Source organism: Silurus meridionalis, chromosome 13 (genome assembly GCF_014805685.1).
Source record: "Silurus meridionalis isolate SWU-2019-XX chromosome 13, ASM1480568v1, whole genome shotgun sequence".
NCBI lineage: Eukaryota > Metazoa > Chordata > Actinopteri > Siluriformes > Siluridae > Silurus > Silurus meridionalis.
In genome coordinates, this window is record NC_060896.1 from 2,192,409 (window position 1) to 2,207,659 (window position 15,251).

General features: G+C 40.6%; 2 protein-coding genes and 1 long non-coding RNA gene across 3 annotated transcripts; 2 read left to right on the forward strand and 1 right to left on the reverse strand.

The window, feature by feature from the left end:
- Positions 1-17: 17 nt before the first annotated feature.
- Positions 18-12,011, reverse strand: ccpg1 (cell cycle progression 1). Its single transcript, XM_046865159.1, is given in 11 exon segments — positions 18-945; positions 1,966-2,872; positions 2,875-3,319; positions 4,004-4,077; positions 4,228-4,390; positions 4,765-4,916; positions 7,211-7,418; positions 8,072-8,160; positions 8,327-8,426; positions 9,461-9,554; positions 11,870-12,011. Coding segments are annotated over 10 exon segments (2,403 nt in total). The 5' UTR covers positions 9,521-9,554; positions 11,870-12,011; the 3' UTR covers positions 18-740.
- Positions 12,012-12,154: 143 nt separating this feature from the next.
- Positions 12,155-12,649, forward strand: LOC124396151. Its single transcript, XR_006927734.1, has 3 exons — positions 12,155-12,290; positions 12,408-12,505; positions 12,613-12,649. It is a non-coding gene; the product is annotated as an uncharacterized LOC124396151 (long non-coding RNA).
- LOC124395876 (uncharacterized protein C15orf65) lies at positions 12,649-12,957 on the forward strand. Its single transcript, XM_046864763.1, has one exon. The coding sequence runs from the start codon at positions 12,649-12,651 to the stop codon at positions 12,955-12,957; it is 309 nt and encodes a 102-aa protein (XP_046720719.1).
- The last annotated feature ends 2,294 nt before the right edge of the window (positions 12,958-15,251 follow it).

Genomic DNA, 15,251 nt, shown 5'->3' on the forward strand with positions numbered 1-15,251 from the left:
ACGACAACAGAACCACGTCAAGCAAAAGAACATTTTTATTGTGTTTTTTTTTTTTCATGAACTGCAGAACAGCAAACAAAACAAAGACTTTCTTCAAGCACAAAAACCCCACACTTGGAATGTGACCTATTCAACATAAGAACAAAAGGAGAAATACGCAAAAACACGCCCGAGACGGAAACAAACGCGTTGACACACGCGTGAGGGTTGGCGTTTAGCAGCGATCACGTCAACTAAGGAACACAGATGATCCACGGTTCAGTGTGTTTCAGCCGAAAGCTCAGTAGATGCGACTGATCGATTTTGGTCCTACGCAGGATTCCTTACGATTTTGTGCGATGAAATGATCTAATGAAAGTATTTACTACACAAAGTGTCCCCTCGCACCCACGCACAGTGCTCGCTTTGAATTAGTGCATTTCTACGTGTAGAACTCTATCGCGAGTGGAGCGGTTAGCATCAGACTCCGCCGAAAGCTAGCAGCGGATTAGCGCACGCAGGACTTTAAAACATTAGTGCAAAATCACGTGTGGGGTCGAGGACGCGGAGGCAGAGGAAAGCTAACGCTAAGGCTAACGTTCACGTCGTTTCCCCGAAGTCAAATAAAAAGCAGAAATGTATTCGAAGATTTTTTGTGTGTCACGGGACCTTTTTTTTAGCAACATCCAGTTTGATTTTTAAATCTGAGCTACGCTATCATAGGAATGAATAATATTTTGAGGGAAAAAAGTAAACATTTGCTAGTATTTGGGATCGAAGGGCATGGGCCCGAGCTCTATTTTGACTTCTGTGAAGTGTCTGCCGGAGCTACGCCCCGACCGAACCCATTTCCTGTCTCGGGGTACCGTGGGACGCGAATTCTGCTGCTTTCGCTGCTGATGATGATGATGACGATGGCAGTCCTGCTCCGGTTTGACCTTTGACCCTGGGCCTTCAAAGGGTCGACTGCAAATTTACAAACAGCACACGTATTTGGATTTTTTTTTTATTTTAAAGCTTCAAACGTCGTTCACAGCAAAGGAATGGTCGACATGCAGGAGTTACTGTGTCTCAGACCTAGTGGTTAAAAGGTAATAAAGAGATGAGCTTAGCGGTGGCAGAAGAACGCATGCAGGAGCACAACAACGTACAAGCCCAAGCCCAGACCACAGCAACCCAACACTCTCCAACACACGCAGCACAAACAGGGTTCCTACGCATTTTGGAAAATTATGAAAAGGTATGAAATTTGATTTCGGGGGTGGAGGGGTATTTGTGTTTCCATACTACTGTCTTATTTGGTTTTCTGAAATATCAACAGAAGTGTTTGTAAAAACAATAACGACGACTTTTTCGGCTAAAAAAACACTCCACGTCCCCGCTTTCTTTTTCAATCGTTCCCCAAAAGTCGCTCGCATCCCCGTAAGGTTCGTCCGAACGACGACAAAAAATTTGCTTCGGAGGACGTTTTCAAAAAAGCGAAGTTTCTGTTGATTGAAAGTCTCGGTGTGGACGGAAAAACTAAACTGAGGGAAAAAAAAAAAAGGACACGCCCAAAAGTTGTATTTTTTGTGGTGTTATGAGCGGACTCTCAACAATGCCATAAGATCAGCATGAGACCGGACATGCGCAGGCTGTGACCGGCTGTTACGTTGTAAGGCAGCGGTGGCCGTGATGGTACATCGCCCCCCCTGGCTAAAATCGTTACTTCAGATGTTAAATATGGTCTTAAACATCTTTAAGGAAGTCTATAAAAAGTATGGAATTTTGAAACGAAAAATGTGTAGGAACCGCGGACAAAAACCCAAACGCTTTACCTGAGTTTTGCTGGGAAATTGGGTCGCTTCCCATTCACATTCTTTTTCTGACCACTGGAAATAGAGCCACCTGCCAACATTGTGAGATCTTGAAAACCGTCAGGTCGGTGTGCTAAGGGCTTAGAATGGAAATGCAAAAAAAAAAAAAAAAAAAACAAGACACTCCTACCTTGGACCATTATGAGCGTTCTGTTCTGAGTAGGTCTCTCCAAAGAAGTGCTTGTACACGAAATCATCCAAATCCTCAAAAACGCCATGGTACTCGTCCATGTCCACCAGGTAGTCTTCTACTCCGCTGACAAAGTCCGTGAACAGCATTTGATCGTGTATGAAGACTCCGTTCTGAAAGAAGCGGTTGATAAAGCTGTCGAGCTCCCTCCAGTGCTGGAAATGACCCACTTCTTGCTGCAGGTAACTGCGCAGGAGCTGGTGGAACTCGTCTGCTCTTATGGGTTCCATGGCCTTGTTGAAGAGGCTCATGGATTCTTGGTAGGCGCAGTCAAAGACGCCAGTGCATCCTTTAGGCGCTGATTTGCATCCTGAAGTTCTTGGCTGCTTTTGAGGGCCTGGTTTGCGCATGTTACAGTCTGCCTGGACGGATGACGAGTCCAGCGTGGATTTGCGAGGGTGTTGGTGCAAGGGCCGGTGGTGTTGCCAGTGATCCTCCTCAGAACGTTTGTTCTCCTGTTCAGGAAAACTCTCCTGCACAAATTCTTGCCGCTCGGTGTTTGTGTCCTTCCTCTCGTTGAATCTTTTGTCCTGTGGCCTCCGGATTCTCTCAAACACGCTTGACGTGGAGTCCTTCAAATGCCTGAAAGTAGATTTGACCGAGTCCGAAAACTTCCTAAGGTTCTCCTTGACGGCTTCTTTGGCTTTCTTGATCTGCTCCTTGTGGTGGTGGACAAACTCCTTGGTCGAATTCTTAACCGCGTCGAATGTCTCCTTGACCTTCCCGAGCATGCCTTCTTTGGATTTCCTGGCCTTTGGTTGAATGTCCCCTTTGGCTCGGTCCTCCCTTGTCTCTATGTACAGGCGCTCCCACAGGTCGGAACGCTGTTGCTCAAAAATCAGCTTTTCTCCAGCTCCTGAAGTCGAGCCTGGAGTTCCTCAAACTCTCCTTTCCCTTGCATCCCAGCATCTCTCTGGCTCAGCTCTTCTATCTCCTTTCTCAGCTTATCGGTCACCTTCCTCTCATTATCAAGCTCCTTCCGAAGCACCTGAACCTCCGCCATCAGCACCTCCTTCTGGCTAAGGTAGCTGCGGATCCTCTGCTTCTCTTCCACGAGGTGGTCCTTCAGGCGCTGGTTCTCAGACAGGACTGAATCAGCACCAGCTCCTTTTTCCTCGAGTTTATGAATCTTAGCTCGGAGACGCCAGAGCTCGTCCCTCAGGGCCAAGCCAGATGCCTCCTCCCGTTCCAGAGTGCTTTTCAGCACCTGCTTCTCTGAGGCGAGGTGCTTCTGACGAGAATCCATCTCTCTCTTGGTCTGATGAAGTTGCGTGAGTAAATCTTGCCTCTGATCCTGTGTTCAACAGATAAAATCAGGTAGAACTGCTTAACTGGGTGCATCTCCAAGTGTACTTAAACTCAATCGCACTTTGATCGAACACATCCATGGTAAATTTTGTTGGACCAGGTGTTCGGTTTTATAAATCCAAACTAAACCCTGAGTTTTAAACATAATCAGGGCGCTTAGAAAAGGTATTTACCTGTAGTTCAACCTCTCTGGCCCTGAGGTTCTGATTCTCTTTGGTAATTTTATCCATGATGTCTGTCAGGGACATCACCATGTCTTGCTTCTTCTCTAGATCATCCTTCAGACTCTCAAGCACATCCTAAATGCACAGAGATACGCTGAATTTAAAGAGTCAGAAAACTCCAACCTGGTAATCTTTAACGATAACCATTCAAACTTCAAAACTGAGAAATGGTCAAATATTATTCTGAAATAAACACAAGGTGAGTGTTGCCCTATCAATCAAACCCTCAGACCTGACCAAAAAAATCACTTTCCCTACTTCAGCAAAGCAATGTTACGTACAGCGTTAGTGCTGTACCCGATGCTAGCATATTAGCACATCTCAGCGCCACTCCTGAGGAACCACATTCTCATGATTTTTCATCAAGTTACATGATGAAGATGTACATATTATTGGGAGCAGGAGGCTCAGAGTGAGGAGAGAAATGAAAAAAAGAGGTTTCGCACCTTACTGACGTCGCTCAGCTCGTTCACCAGAATCTTCTCCACCAGACGCTGCCTCTCCCGGATCTGCACAGTACCTGTCAAACAGCACAAAGGGGTTAAACTAAATATAATTCATGATAAATTATTACTATATAAAACTACCAACATGGTCAAAATGATCAACAAATGCAGGATATTATTTATTTACCACCCTAAAAAATTAACGAATAAAATAGTAAAGTCACCGTAGAAATGGCCGAAGCCCATGCTGATGGCTATGACGAGGGCGAGAAGGATGCACTTGTTCAGGGTTCTGCTGTTCTGTCTCAGATGTGGGAGCCGAGCTTCTCTATGCTCCTCAGCCTCTACAACCTCTTCCACCTCCTCCTCACGTCCTTCATCTCCCTCCTGTGGGATTGATGATGTTACTCATAACACAACGGATTTATCTGAAGTGGGTTTGCATTGCTACACAAAGAGGGGGATTTTGGTTGGGCGACCCTCTGAACTCCAGCATATAGCCTGTGTAAAAAGAGTCGAGTGTCCCAATACTTTCGCCACTTAAAGTTTTTTTTCACCTTCTTTGAAAATGTGGCATTTGTTTTTTTTTTATTTATTAGAAATAAATTCTCATTTTGGTTCATGTGATGCTGCCCCCTAGTGTTCACCGGTTGTGTCCGGTACAAAAGAATCTATAAACGCTCGAAAGTATCATAATACTTGAGGTCACGTGACTCTGCAGCACCGCAACTATAAGGAAAATATAAGGCTGTGTGTTTTACCTCCTCCTTATCTTTCTGCTCGTCCAGCTCGGAGCCGGCCGTGTTCCTCCTCAGCCTTCGTCTCCGAACCACGCCTGGGCTGGCCTTCGTCTCAGCGTCCTCATCCTCGGTGCTGCTGGAGCCTCCGCGTGCCGGGCGCTCCACCGGGAAAACTGAAAACGCCACAGCAGTGAAAACACATTAGCTCACACATGCAGAGAGCAATCACATCGTTAATATAAACACAACCCATTTCTTTATGCAGAGCAGAACAACAGACTGGTTGTGTTACAGAGATGAGCGTCCAGAACAGGAAAAACATTCTGCGGCTTACGGCATGTTTTCCGGCAAAAAATCCCATATTTATATAAATAACTATACCCACTGTATATCTTATAATGTGAGCTGGAGAAACAAACAGCTTTTCTGTTTGAACAAAAATTAATTGCTTCTGACTGGGACATCGACAAAAGTCTTATTGCTGGTGAATTGACAAAAATGATTTTGTCACCAGAGTCTATAAATATATATTCGTAAATTCCAGTAGAATCCAATAAAACCATAAGAAACTCCTCTAATAAATTCCAATAAATTTGGAAAAAAAAATTTCAGTAAACTCTAATACATCCAAAATACATTCTGGTGAATACCAGTAGATCCATTTTATTTCCAGAAAAATCTAATAAATCTCCATTAAATTCTAGAAAAATTCTCACAAATTCCACATTAAACTTTGGTAAATATCCAAAAGATCAACATTAAATTGCAGTTGAAATAAATCCATATGATTTTTGGTTAAATTCATCATAAATTACAGTAAAATACAATAAAACCGCAAACAATTCTTCCTGTTAAATACAATAAATCGATATCGAATTCCAATAAATTTCAATAAATACAAAAAAAACCCCATAAAATTCCAATAACTTTTAATAAATCCTTCAGAAATTCCATTAAATTGCAAGAATCCAGAACACAGTTTGGTGAATTCCAATAGATCCATATTTATTTCCAGTAAACTGCAATAAATCCAGTAAATCCCTACAATAAATTCTAGCACAAACCCGTAAAAAAAATCCAGTAAAGTTTCATAAATCCTTTAGAAACTTCAATAAAACTGCATTGAATTATTTTTTTATCAGATTCGTATGTAATGTGTCACATACACATGCATACAGAGTTCAACATGCAGTAAAGTGCTTTTCATCAACTCCAGTACTTAAATACAGTAATAAATCTTTTATAAATTCCTCGTATCTTTCAGTAAAATCCAATAAATCCACATTCATTTACAATATATAAACTGTATTAGTGATCTACACTGTACTCTGGAATATTCTGGATTTTACTGGAATCTGATCAGTGTCTGATTTACCATTAAACAACTTTCAGACATGATCGAGTTCCACAGCATGCTGAAGCGAGAGTGTGCAGAGATAAGCGTTCGGTGATAAGCGTGCTAATTCCAGCTCGCGCATTTAAACACACACACACACACACACACACACACACACACACACACACACACACACACACACACACAAGCAGCATGCTGGGAAACAGTATCAGTAATGTGCACCAAGGCCATTGGCTGAAAGTTTTGTTACACTGATGTGGCAGAACCTGTTTGTTCCACACACACACACACACACACACACACACACACACATACACACACACACACACACACTTTTTCTCTCAGGGTTTCATCAGCTGTTGTAACGTCACAGGATGTTATGCCACGTTGCTCAAGATCCACACACACACACACACACACACACACACACACACACACACACACACACACACACACACACAGCACCTGAGAGACTGGGGCTGATGTGCAGCTGTTGTGTAAAGCATCTGAATCTCCTACAAAACGCCCGAGTGCTCCTCAGCCAGTCTGCTGTGGTCACATGGAGAACCACTGAGGAGTTTATTTCTATTTTCATCACCACACAGAGAGAAAAGTCTCCAAATGTTTATTCGTGAATCACCGCATGCACCGACGTTCACTCTGGTTTCCAGTTTTCGGGTCTGTTTACGCATTTACCACCGTTATGACAAATCTGTCCGAATTTCCATCTCCGCTTCAAACTCGCTTCAAGAGCGTGTGGAAAGTCCGGGTGGTTTATGGTTTTTTTGAAGAACACGTGCATGTTCCTTTTGTTTCTATACAACAAACTTTGGCTTTGAACAAACAAAGATCGAGGGAGTCTGATCACATCTTTTGAGATAGAGAGAAATCATCAGTAATCTCCTGGTGGGAGGGGCCAACTCACTCTCACCTGTCAATCATAGTGATATCAGACAAACGTAGGTGTCTGTAAACTCAGGGACATTAAACCTGGGATTAAAAAGATTTGACGTGTCCACGCCTTAGCAAAAGAGCTAGTTACAAAGTATTTGTGTGTGTGTGTGTGTGTGTGTGTGTGTGTGTGTGTGTGTGTGTGTGTGTTCAACTCACTCGTCTCTGCAGCACTGAATGTGTACTGGCTGCTTGATGACGTCCCCATGTAGAGTTCCTCATTCCCTGCTTCTTCGACTTCCCTGGCAACAGGCTCCTCCCACACCCCAAGCTCCACCTCCCTGGAGTCACCAAGCGTGACGATGTCAGAATGATCGCTGGAGGAGCAGAAATGGGCGTGGTCATCTAGACCCGCCTCTTTTCCAACCTACACACACACAGAGAGAGGGTTCTCCTCAGGTCTATGCATTGCTAGTTTTTCTCAGAGCTACGTATTCATGCTAACATTCCTCCTCAGATCTACGTTTTTATGCTAACATTCCTCCTCAGACCTACGTTTAAATGCTAACATTCCTCCTCAGAGCTACGTTTAAATGCTAACATTTCTACTTAGATCTACGTATTCATGCTAATGTTCCTCTCAAATCTACGTATTCATGCTAACGTTCCTCTCAGATCTACGTATTCATGCTAACGTTCCTCTCAGATCTACGTATTCATGCTAACGCCTCTCAGATCTACGTATCCTGCTAACGTTCCTCTCAGATCTACGTATTCATGCTAACGTTCCTCTCAGATCTACGTATTCATGCTAACGTTCCTCCCAGATCTACGTATTCATGCTAACGTTCCTCTCAGATCTACGTATTCATGCTAACGTTCCTCTCAGATCTACGTATTCATGCTAACGTTCCTCTCAGATCTACGTATTCATGCTAACGTTCCTCTCAGATCTACGTATTCATGCTAACGTTCCTCTCAGATCTATGTATTCATGCTAACGTTCCTCTCAGATCTACGTATTCATGCTAACGTTCCTCTCAGATCTACGAATTCATGCTAATTTTCCTCTGAGCGTACCTTCTGTCCAGGTTCGGCTTCCAGAACTGTCTCTTCCTCTTTAACCGTGACATCCAAAGAGGACGGTTCCTCTGCCTCGGTGTCTCCGTCTGCAAAAAACCCGTTCAGGACGAATCAGTCAAGTTTGTAAAGATACTAAAAATTTATCATCATTAAGAGATGCTCCTGCCTGAATACAAACACTTCCGTTTCTGAGACGCTTCTGACGGAGCTGTGGGGTTTAGAACGGCGTGCGTATGGTTGTGGGATCGTTACCTGGTGAAGATACGGGCTGCACCGGGGCAGTAGCTCCAGCTGCCTCCTCTGGATCATAATCCACCACGATGTCAGATCCCAGTGTCTCGATGTCTGAACCCTACAGATACCACACACATTTCAATATTTTAATATTATTAACAAGCTTCTTCTGTAGAAGAAAGAAGGAGAAAGAAAGAAAGAAAGAAAGAAAGAAAGAAAGAAAGAAAGAAAGAAAGAGCAAATGTATTAAAATTGTTTTGGTTTAGTTTGTCCACTAGGGGGTGAAAGAGAGCGACAAACTCTACTACAAACAAGGCTACTCAAAGCTACTGACCAAATGTGCTGACGATGTCATTTCTCATAGCTGGGCTTCATAAACATGAGCCAGGAATCACTGTAGTTTTTGGGTTTTTTATATAAATATATATATATATATATATATATATATATATATATATATATATATATAAATTTGCTTACACCAATATAATAAGAAGGAAAGGAAAGGAAAGAAAGAAAAGAAAGAAAGAAAGAAAGAAAGAAAGAAAGAAAGAAAGAAAGAAAGAAAGAAAGAGCAAATGTATTAAAATTGTTTTGGTTTAGTTTGTCCACTAGGGGGTGAAAGAGAGCGACAAACTCTACTACAAACAAGGCTACTCAAAGCTACTGACCAAATGTGCTGACGATGTCATTTCTCATAGCTGGGCTTCATAAACATGAGCCAGGAATCACTGTAGTTTTGGGTTTTTATATAAATATATATATATATATATATATATAAATTTGCTTACACCAATATAATAAGAAGGAAAGGAAAGGAAAGAAAAGAAAAGAAAGAGAGGGGGGAGGGAGAGAAGAAAAGAAAGAAAAAGTAAGAAAGTAAGGTGTGTGAGAAAAGAAAGAGAATAAGGATAAAGGGAGATAGATAGATAGATAGATAGATAGATAGATAGATAGATAGATAGATAGATAGATAGATAGATAGATAGATAGATAGATATCTAACTTATTAATAAATCCTGGCGTGAGAATAATAATGGGCTTCAGGGTGGTAACAGTAACTCTGAGACTGTAACTCTGAGACTTCAGGTTCCTGTCCTCCATATAATCAGATACAGATGTTGAGTGTTATGATTATTATATGAGACTCACCTCGTTGCTGATGACAGTCCATCCGCAGGAGGACTCGGTGTCGCTCGAGCTTTCTGACATGTCGCCAGGTGAGAAACAAGCCGCAGAGCTGAAACTGACACAGAACAACAAAGAGTCTCAGTAGTCTCACATCTGTGAGCGTATTTGATTATGTAAAGCGACCGTGAGCGCTTTAAAGTCGCGTTTATGGCGCGCACTCTGGTGATAATGTCAGAACGACCGAGCCAGGCTGGTAAATGATCACGCAGAATTCGAGCTGTTCCAGAGAAAGAGAACAAATGGACGGAAGAAAACATTCACAGGTGCAGCTGCAGCTATAAAAAGTGCACCTCAGAACCAATCAAATTGTCCACATGGTGTCGTCTTTGGGGCAAAATGTAACAATCTAATTAAACTTTTTTTAGAGGCGGGACCAAAGGGGGCGGATTCAAGATTACATGAGAACCCGGCCCAGGAACGGTTCTAATCCCGTTCAATTAATGTATTAAAATCGTTTAGTTTTAGTTTGTCCACTAGGGGGTGAAAGAGAGCAATAAACTCTACTACAAACAAGGCTATTCAAAGCTACTGACCAAATGTGCTCCTGTGTGTCATTTTTCATAGCTAGGATACATAAACATTAGCCAGGAATCACTATAGGTTTCGATTCAACATGATAAATAATTATGGACTGCATATGTTGCACATTTTGAATTCTTGTATTTAGAAATAAATTTGCAAACTTTTCCCAATCAATACAATAAGCCGTATTGTCCGTCAGCATGACCTCAAATTCAACGATCACCACCTCAAATGAACACTAAATAACATGATACAGCAAAAGAAATTTTTTTACAGCAGGTTGTTGTGACTCCGCCCCTTTTAAGGCCCGCCTCTAACAGTTTTACAAACATAGTGCTATAATGTATAAATTAGAGGTCAACCGTTGGATTTTACTGATACCGATAGCTCGGTCGGATCGCATTTGGTGATATCGGAATAATCAACCGATACTGGATACTTGAAAAAAACTTAAAAATTTTTTTTTTAAATACTGAACTTTATTATCAAACATAAAAAAAAAAAACAGTACTAAATCATGAAATTGTGTTAAATGAATAGGACTATATATATATATATATATATATATATATATATATATATATATATATATATATATATATATATAAAATAAATAAAACACTTTCCATGCAGCAAAGTAATAAACAAACAGTACGTGGTGTCAGTGATTCGCCCCTAGAGGCCGCTCTCGTAACGACAGCGAACCAGTAGCCGGAAAAACTATCGGTATGGATTTTTGCTGATAGCTGATAGTTCCAGCAATCAACTATCGGGGCCAATTAATCAGCAAAACCAATTTATCGGTTTTATAAATGCAATACAACACTATGTATCAGTCTGTCTGTCTGGATGACTGGGATTAGCTGTGATTTTTTTTCCTTCCTCAGACATCGTGTGTTTGGTAGATGGAAATGTATCTCCAAAATTGAGTACTGCTGCTCTTAGTCTCCTGTCTTTCTCTTTTAGGTCTCTCTAACCCTCTTTTTTTCACTTACTTACTTACTTACTTACTTACTTACTTACTTACTTACTTACAGACAGACAGACAGACAGACAGACAGACAGACAGACAGATAGATAGATAGATAGATAGATAGATAGATAGATAGATAGATCACTAAATACTTTCCTCCTCCTCCTGGTGACTTTATAATAATAAAATAAGTCACTCAGTAATTGAACATCTAATAGACTCCTAGTGGCTTATTATTTAGTGCACTTTAATTATTACAATACACTTTATTATTTATGAATACATTATTATATAAACTTAATGATATGTATCATATAGAACATCTAATGCACTCATGAAAACCCCAAGTGCTCTCCAGAGTAGATCCAACACACCTACAGCACACACCTACACCTGCTGTTACACACAGACCGCAAATATCGCGATATCTGGAAGCAAAAACTCGAGAAGAACAACAAACTCTGAGCTTCTCCTTTTCCATGTTTCAGGGATGCAAAGTGATTCTGAAAATACTGCTATAAAACATGATGAAATGCATTCCAGGTGATTAATTGAGGGTCACAAAAACATTGCGGGGTTGAAGAAGAATCACTGATCATGGTGATGAGACTGTCATCTCACAGGAAACTAGGACCTTCTCGAAATGTGAAATGTTCAGGTTCTGTCATGTGTAACTGCGCCACCGAGCAGCATCCATCACACACACACACACACACACACACACGGCTAATCCTATAATCATGAGGTCAGAAATAATTGCAATCCAGACCTGGAGATCAGATGTTTTCCCTCAAACAAACCGAAGCCTTTGACTCATACTGCACACACACACTCATATCTCTTCAAACACGTGATGAAATGCTGCAAATCTTTACCTTTAAATGATAAACGCACACTTTATCCACAGCAGAAAGAAAAGAAAAGAAAGACGCGTCCTCGGAGCTCAGACTCTCTCCTGAGTATCTTAAACGACTCTAACATCAAGTTCACACTGTGACCGTAAACAATAATACCAGATTCCCACGCGTCATGGGAAATGTAGTTTTCTTTCAAAAGCTCGCAACCGTAAATCAAGCGAGTTGCTTTAAATGTACTACAAATCCCAGAATGCACCATCGCCAAACAGGAAGTAATGTAGTTTGTGTTGCCTTGTTTATTTTACCGCGTGCGTGTTCGTTAATTCTTTTACTCCATAATAAATTATTAAATTAAAATGAAATCTTTTTTACGAGTTTTTTTTTATTAGTTATTGGATAATAGAGTATGAAAACTATGACAAACGTCACGGTTACCATGGTAACGTCGCGCGCCTGACGCCAATCCTATTAAAATATATTTAATAATTTAATCTTAATTTTTTAATAATGTATATACACAATAAAAAACTAAATAAAAAATATATTTTTTAAATAGACCACAATTACTCCAACTATAAGAACAAAGACGCAGGTGTTGCCATGGAAACGCACCTACAACAAAGGATCAGTTCCTTGTGGACACCGTCCGTGAAGGTTGGTTATGGATTGGTCTTGGAGAATTTCTGTTTTTTTTTTTATAGGTAAATATAAATATATTTCCCCATTGCAGTCATTCTCATCTTTTTCTCATGTGTCTTTAGGATTGATCTACACTTGGACGTGCTTTTCAAAATAAAATGTCTCAGAAACTTAAGCAGGATCAGTGTGCTCCGTGTCTGAACCCAGGAAACCCAGTGTTCTCCTGCATGCTGAAAACATCAGCCTCTTCAGATCCAAAAATTCACAGTTTTCTGTACAGGACTACGTCAAGCGAGTACGGATCTCGGCCTCCAACCTTCGAGTCGTCCCCGGGTGTGTATTACCCTCTGTCTCAATCTTTCTCCGAGCACCTGGGCAAGTGCGGGATGTCCCGAGACACCTTGTTCAACACCAGGCTGGACCGCAACCGGGTGTGTGACAGCATCATTTTACGCAACACCATCTGAGATACCATTCATACCCTATGAAATCCAAAGGAACCACAATAATGCCCAATAACATGCAAAGGAACCTAATCAATACCCAGGAAAACACCATAAAACCTCATCAATGCCCAAGAAAACACCATGAAACCTCAACAATACCCAATAAATCACCATGGAACCTCAACGATACCCAAGAAAACACAATGGGACCTCATCAGTACCCAAGAAAACACCATGGAAACTCATCAATACCCAAGAAAACACCATGGAACCTCATTAATACCCAAGAAAATGCCATGGAACCTCATCAATACCCAATAAATCACCATGGAACCTCATCAATAACTAAGAAAACACCATGGAACCTCATCAATGCCCAATAAAACACCATGAAACCTCATCAATACCCAAGGAATCACCATGAAACCTCATCAATGCCCAAGAAAACACAATGAAACCTCATCAATACCCAAGAAAACACAATGAAACCTCATCAATGCCCATAAAAACACAATGGAACCTCATTAATACCCAAGAAAATGCCATGGAACCTCATCAATACCCAATAAATCACCATGGAACCTCATCAGTACCCAAGAAAACACCATGGAACCTCATCAGTACCCAAGAAAACACTATGAAACCTTATCAATGCCCAAGGAATCACCATGAAACCTCATCAGTGCCCAATCAAAATCCCCATTAATTCCCATTCCTTCTCATGGTGGGTGGATAAAATGTAAAATGATGACTGTGAAGTTCTCCTCCTCAACTGCCTTTATATTCTCTGTTCACGTATACTTTATTGTACGATTTACGCATAAGCGATGTTTTAATGGCGGTCATATAGAAATGATTTTTTCTATAATAAAGTTGACTTTCTGAGTAAAATGTATGTTTATATTAATACATTGATTAGATCTGAGTAATGTATTTATTCTATCACAATGGCAACATGATCTTATCATTAGAATGAGTAGTAATGAAGTTAATATAATTCACTTCTGTTTTTTCACGTATCTCTACTGAAGTGTTTCCATTTGGGGAGATTTTTACTTTTACTTCACTACAAGTCAAATCTCTCACTTTTAACTCGACTACAATCAACACAATCAGTCGTTCCTTTTTATTTACGAGGATAAAAACGTAACTGGTGAAACACGTAGCGAGTCACCAATCAGGATCGAGCGCACGCTCTGTTTTACACGTGTTCTGATCGGCGCTTGGTGTATCTACTGATCACCAACATACAGTTCAGCATCAGTTCAACATCAAGCAGAACATTTAGAGAGGTATAAATGATGAAAAAACTCCAGACTCGAATTTGACACAACACGTGGATTATTTGGAAGGTTTTGGGTTCATGATCATTATAATAGAAATCAATCAGTGTTTGAGTCTTTAATATCATTCTATTAATAGATCAGTGTGCTGAGAGTCACATTCGAGTCTTTACACATAAACTGAGGTGATTAAGTGAAGAGTCTTGTGATAAAAATGATCATAGGAACATTATAGTTATAATAAATCACTACTTTGGACACTTAAGTACATTTGAAGGCAAAAACGTTTGTACTTTTAAAGGAGTGAAAGTTTAAAGGGAGAAGTTTTAGTTTTACTGAGTGAATCTCCATTTTAACTCAAGTATATAGTTTGTGTACTTTGTCCACCACTCTAATCTATAAAACACACACACACACACACACACACACACACACACAAATATGTATGGACTTCAGATTAGAAGGTCATGAGTTCAAATCCCACCACTAAGCAGCCATTGCCGGGCCCTTGAACAAGGCCCTTAATCAACCCTCAGTCACTTAGTTGTATAAAAGAGATGAATGCAAGTCGCTCTGAATAATAAGGACATCCTTCCAATGCGGTAAATGAAAATATTCTGAATTAAAAGTCGTGTATAATTTCATGTCCTTTGCATTGAGATATTGATTACATACAGTATTAAAGACACTGCGCACTTGTGGGGAAAAATGCTGTAAATTTTTTTTTAATTGATCATTTAAGAAATGGAAAGTAACTAAACAGAAAATCAAATCAAATCAATATTTGGTATCATCACCATTTTCCTGCAAAACAGCATCAATTCTTCTACATACACTTGCACTTGGTACAGTTCTTAAAGGAACTCAAAGGTCAGATCTTCTGTGGATGTTGGCTGCCGCGAATCCTTCAGTCTCTTCACGGAATCCCAGACAGACTTGATGATCTTAAGATCAGGACTCTGTGGAGGCTAAAACTATTATTACCAGAACTCCTTGTTCATCTCTATGTTGAAGATTGTAAACTACACTGGC

Bases quoted from the DNA above. Each gene is read 5' to 3' on its own strand.
- LOC124395876 (XM_046864763.1), top strand. From the start codon at position 12,649: ATGTCTCAGAAACTTAAGCAGGATCAGTGTGCTCCGTGTCTGAACCCA.